The following is a 6,343-nucleotide window of genomic DNA, read 5'->3' on the forward strand; positions in this document are numbered from 1 at the left end:
ATGAGGCGCAGGAGAGAATGTTAAATCAGGCTCGCAATAGATATCTGTCCATATGTCAAAGGGTCGCGGTTACGCTCGTTGTTCTAGGGATCCAAACGGCGTGAATCCCTTGACCTCGGGATTGGAGAACGGTTTGCCGTCTCCGCCGTTCTGGGATTCGTACGACTCTATAAACCAGTTATACTTGGAAGCCAGCCACAGCACGGAGATGCGTTCGCATTACAGGGGTCATAAGATGTCCCTTTGGCTGAACCTGCTGCCGCAGCTGCATCGACCGGGTTACGAGATCAACATGCGACATCACCATCTCGCGGATAGCTCCAATCTCTACGAAGGTCCGGTGCGTCCGCAGAGCGCGGCTGTCCCCTTACCAGCACCCCCGCTACCCATGCCATCCCCTACGGAACCGTCCTCGATACTCACCATGTTGTCGACCACGGAATGCACCCCGAACGCGACCGTCGCGACGACCATCACGCCTACGACCTCGCGAACGTTGCAGCACTCGAATCTGGGCCCGGGTCCCAATAATCTTCTCCGCAAATTGGCGTCCAGCCACTATCAGAGTTACACCACGGCTCTTACGGTCACCATCGCGGTCGGTGTGTTCTTGCTGTTGCTCAACATCCTCATTTTCGCGGGAATCTATCATCAGCGCGATCGTAACGCGTCCGGCGGCAGTGCCTTCGGCAACAAGAAGAAGGAGGAGCTGTTGGAGGCCGGTTGTTCCGGCATGAATGTCTCGGGGAAACAGCGACTGCCGCCCTCCATGAATCTGATAGACTCACCGTCGTCGATGCTGCCGCCGCACAAGGCGAAGCTCGTGCAAGAGCTCGAACTGCAGCTGCAGGAATTCCAGTGCTCGCCTCCGCCCGGTGGAGGGAAGCGAATCCTGGAGCCGCCGTCGTACAGCAAGAGTTCGTGCATCCAACGTACTCGGACTCCGTCGCCCTGCGTAGACGCTACCATCGCCCGGATGGACGAGGTCAGCGATGCCGCTGGCGTTCGTCACCAGCACGACAGCGAGGACGAGAACGAGGAACTGCCGGAACCGCCACCCCCGCCCAAAGCTCCGGCGCCCAACGTCGGTCTCACGTGCCCCGGAATTCTTCGGCAGCCTGGGACACCCGGTAGCGCGAAGAAGCGCGTGCAGATTCAAGAGATCTCCGTGTGATAGACTGGGGTAAGAGAGAAGGAGGTAAGGGTATGAGGAGAGAAAGAGGGGATTTCAGTCTCTTGAGAACTTTGATGTTGAAGAGTGGGCGGTTTGCCGAGAACGCGAGAGTGCAACGAGAGAGAGGCGATGTCGATCGAGATCAAGTGTAGCGAGGAGCGTCTTTGAACTCGGATTATAATCGGATATTCGAGGCGCGAGAAGATACGCTCTCTCAGTCACTGTCGAAGCGAATTTCGTTTCTATATAATGAAATTTAACCGTTTTCCTGGATTACTTTCGCGTTTGAGAATGAATAGAGCGCGTATTCTCATTGCGTTGCATCTCATCGGTTGATTTATTATTACGAGATAAAAAACGCGATTGCTTTCTGTCGTTATTGTTTGCGAAAATAATTCTCTTTTCTACCTGTTTTTGTTATAAAAACTTATATTCCGGGCTACTGATTCTTAGTGTGTTTAATTTACTTAACGATCAAACTTAATATTAATTCGCGCGTTCTTCGCTACGAGTGATGTCGACGATTCACATCTTGAAGAGAAAGTGAAACATAATTTTTACTCGCTACAAACGTTGTACAATGTGTCGTGTGCAAGTGTTAGGAAGTGTGTTTCGAAGAGTTTCTTACTGAGGCTTTCGGGTTGTAATCCGCATTTTGCATCACGATTCGATGAATGCAAATACTACGGAACAGACAGGAGATTCGTAGTGGTCCCTTCCGAGACGTGAATCTTCGTCCGTCCATCAAGGACGGTAACGTCTGACACTTGAAATTCACGGATCGGCCGACATTCGTTCATTGACTCTTCGGCTGGGTTCGATCCGGTGGTTGTTTTGCGTGAAACGGGGGATTGATGTAATCTCAGGAATAAACAAAAAAATATGCAAAGGACATCACACACATCTCGCGGCAGGGTATATACGGTACCTGTCGTGGTGCTAACTCGGGCTAATTCGGTCCGTATCTGCCATAACACTAAATGGAATTAATCGAGGAATTGGTAGTCTTGGACTTTGACTTTTAGATTCATAAAACGACGAGGATGACTAGCTATCGATATGTATGTGTGTGAAGAAAGGCGCGACAGAGCAGAGAGAACAAAAAGATGGAAAAAAAAGAGTAGGAAAAAGAGGATAGGAAAGAAAATGAATTCTGTAAAATGAGATGACTCTTGCTAGTGTAATTGGGCGTATGTTTGTGTGCGAGTGTGTGTGTAATCTTATACAAGGAATTAGAAACACGTATGAGATGAGATAGGTCTAAACGGTTTAATGGCGGGGAATATTTGAAAGGATGCAGGTGACTCTCCACTACTTGTTTTAATAATTGCTGCTGTATAACGCTGTATAAAATTGCATTTGCAAAGAAAAATTCGATACACAAAGTTTTAGCATTTGATTAAAAAAGACTATATATCTGCGTTATACGTTATATACTCAAACATCTTTATAACGTATACATTTGTCAGAAAGTATTGCGGTACGAGTTTTCTCTAACTTTAATATTCACCTGGGGGCTGAAAAGAGAAAGAGAAAGTTGCGCTGTTTCAGAAAGTTATAAATTTGCTACAACTTTTTGACGACTGTTATAAAAGAGAAGTGTTTAGATAAAGAGTTCCTACTTTTGACCAATTGAAGATTGTCCTGTAACATAAATACTATGAATTACTAGTAGTAAATAAACTTATTCGCTTAAAGTTAATTTATTTCATTTTATAATTCGTATTTAAATTTTTCTATTTTAATATATTCCATACTGATTCTACAATAGATTATTTTCTAATTAAAATTATATTTTTTTCGTAAAAATACTGTCTAACTTCATCAGCCCTTAATAATAAGAACGGAGTTTGGTGTAAGTAAGTTAAAGTTTTAATCCCTTCGAGAGTCACCTGTACATTGTAAATTTCATGCAATATTGGAAAATATAATTCGAAAGCGAAAATTCGAATTCACATTTTAATTTATATTTTTTTCTGGGGTGCTTAGACGTATCGAATTGGTTACTATAATAATAATAATAATAATAATAATATTAATAATATATATGCATATATATACAATGTTATTATTTTGAATTTAATTATTTTATATTTTGCTTATCTTTCTAAACTATTACAGATTAGAAAAGGAACATCTAGAGTCAAATTTACTAAGCAGTACTTTAAAGATACTATTAGATATAATATCGTTGCGAGATTTCTCAGAGGTTCTATTATTAAAGTACTATATAAACTGGAGAGACCCACATTTTGTATGCAAAATAACATACGAACTTCTTGGACTTAGGCAAATTTTGATTTTAGTTTGTCATGTTACGCATGCCACGCAATGGAACGCACAACACTTCTTGACGGAATGTAATCGAAAACCAGAACAAGAATTGAACCGCGACTTGAGAAAAATATGTCGCAAAAGCCTCGAATAGAGAGAAGACGAGCGTCATCGTCGTAAGCACCCCTATACGACCGTAAGACTTTTCGAGAAAATGAGGAAGAGAAATCGCGAGAGGGGCCACACACCGTAAGTAACCTAACTCCTAATTAACTTAGTCACGGGGAAACTTGCCATAATTAATTCGATTGCACTTCGCGTGCGTTATCGTCTAGCGAGACGCTGACGATGTTAAGGTATGTGTGTATGTTGCGTATATAAAGATAATTGAGAGAGCGAGTATCGAAACGCGATCGATCCGAGAAGCGCTACTTAAACAGACAGCTGTTCGAATTTGGATACGATCGTTAAATTAGCTTCATTTGCATCGTACCTCCCCGTGGAGAGGGTTAAGTTTCATTGTCATTTGCGCGTCAGGCAAAGGTGATGATCGAGCCTTGTCAAAAGCTGTTTACTACCGCCGTTCCTTTCGTTTGCAAATTCTTCAATCGACTGGAAATCGATTCTTTCTCGATGGAAATGTTGAAATTCAAGTCATCGTTGAATTTTCAGTGACCGACAAGGGATGTAATTTTTTTTTTTTTTTTTTTTTTTAAAGAATCAAGGTGCTAATTAGCAAAACTGCTAATGACAAAGGAAACCTCTCTTTTATCTGTCAGGATATTTACAAAATGATATAAAAAGAAGATTTTAAGACATTCAATTAAGTTCTAAGAGAAAGCAATTTAATTAGAGGATCCGTAGATGAAAGAAGTGGCGGTACTTTTGTGACAGTGAGTATGCATACAGAATTAACAAGAGAAAAAAAAAAGAAAGAAAATACTATGGACATAATACAGATAGCCAAAGGGATATCCGACTATGCTGCCATGATCTGTATTATGTCTATGGGGAAAGCGCAAACACGAAAACGCACCCACACGTATATACATCTATCAATGTTTGGAATGTTGGGATTTGTTTAAATAAATACTTAAAAGATTAAAAACGTAACTGATGGCGTCCTAATTTCGCGCATGTCCTATGCCATTCCTGTCGCTTCCTAGCGTTTCACACATAAATTAAACAAAAATTATCTACACATTTTTTCAAGTTATTGCATTATAGATAATATTACGAATATTGATTAATTTAAAATCTTATTCTAATTATTTTTTACTTAATATTTCATGTTCTTTTTTAAATTCAAATTTTCATCGTTTGAGAGAAATAGTAAAAATCGCTGCAAGCATTAAGTAGATGCGCGCGCGTACATCTCGTTCTTAAGGAGGGTAGTGCCAAGTGTAGGCTAGGCCCACTTCTAGGTAGTGAAGAAACGGCTGCGAAACAAAGTAGGAAAATCGAGGGGATTAGAGTGCACGAATGCCTACCGTCCCTTTCTTATGCTTGGCATAGTCGTATTGAAGTCTCGTGGTTTTCTTGTTCGCGCGAAGGGTAGCCCGAGGTTTAATAGGGTGCTTTCCGCCTCTCGTGAAGCCGTGCAACGAGATCTGCCGCGGGCTGAAGTATAATTAGTCATGCTGCACAATACTAGTGGCACATAGAGAGAGAGAGACCGAGTGCATAACTGTATATATGTACATAGACACAGACATCCGTTGTGCCTTTTGTATATTTGTGTATGTATTTGTGTGTATTGGTGCTGCAGAGCGGGTGGGCTGGGTGTTTGGTAATTGCTGATACGACCAAAAAGTCGACCGTTCTTCGCGATATAGCGAGACGTGAGAAATACCTCGAATTAATCCTACAGAATGTACGGCGGAGAAAAATTTTTCAAGTTTTATTAAATCGCATTTCCATTTACTATCCGCGCGCGCACCAACTAATGAAAAATGATTTCTTCCTTTACGTAAAATATGTTTGCGAAAACAATCGCACATGTGTTTTATTACAATATATACATCGTATATCAAGGGCTTAATGGAGCGCACTCGTGTTAAATGCAATTTCGGATGAAAAATGGATCAAGTACATGTTGTGGAACTGTAAAATTTCTTCCTTGTTATATATAAGCGTCAGCTTGATATTGATATTGATATCGATATCGATCCTGGCAACTGCCCATGACAATATAAAATTCGTGTTTGTGTTGTGTATTAATAAAGATGTCAATTTCTCTAAAGTCACTCTTTCGAAAAATTCGAATTACATTTACCGCAATTGATTGTATTTTTTTTTTCTTTATTGAAATAATGCACAGCGCGAACTCTTTAATTATGATAACATTTTTTATTAAAGAAAGTCTTCTTTTTATTAAGGATTTTTCATTGAAGAAAAATTCTTTATTTCCGCGGAAGAATTAAATCAGCTCTTTTCTGCAATTTTGCGGAACGGAAAAGCAAATGTTTGATATCAAATTGGTACAAATGCAGGAAACGTACAGCTTGCTTTAATCGCTTTAGTCGCCGTTTGATCGTCGCAGTTGATGCATATATATTCAGCCGACCTTTTACATTTTTTACCAAACGCGATGATCCACGAAGATTTTTTTTCTCGCTGTGTTTCAGAGATATCACAAGCTCGTTACACTCTTCGAATTGCACAGGTCGTTCCCTTCGCGTTGTCTAAAAAAGCGAGAGAATAAATAAAGCTCTCCCTTCCTCTCTCCGTTAGACAAAGCGATAAAGTAACGTGATCTTTCGTTTAACGAGCAGTGCCGTTTGGAGCAATAGGATCGCGTGGATAATAACATTAAATCATTTCAAGAGTTGGAGGAAAATCATTAGAGAGAACAAAATAATCGGGACGCGTGAAGAAAAAAAAGAAAAGAAAAAG

At 40.8% G+C, this 6,343-nt stretch overlaps 1 protein-coding gene across 2 annotated transcripts in view; it reads left to right on the top strand.

Annotated features, from left to right (window-relative positions):
- The window catches only part of LOC145937886 (neuroligin-1), a 40,408-nt gene extending 35,847 nt beyond the window's left edge, over positions 1-4,561 (top strand). For both annotated transcript variants that reach the window (XM_083041293.1, XM_083041261.1), the window contains one exon: positions 88-4,561. In XM_083041293.1, coding sequence (XP_082897419.1) covers positions 88-1,174 — 1,087 coding nt within the window. In that variant the 3' untranslated portion in view covers positions 1,175-4,561. The remainder of the gene's footprint in view (positions 1-87) is intronic.
- Positions 4,562-6,343: the final 1,782 nt, after the last annotated feature.

Source organism: Prenolepis imparis, unplaced genomic scaffold (assembly GCF_030444845.1).
Source record: "Prenolepis imparis isolate NDT839.2.m4 unplaced genomic scaffold, iyPreImpa1.0 SCAF_1, whole genome shotgun sequence".
NCBI classification, from domain to species: Eukaryota; Metazoa; Arthropoda; class Insecta; order Hymenoptera; family Formicidae; genus Prenolepis; species Prenolepis imparis.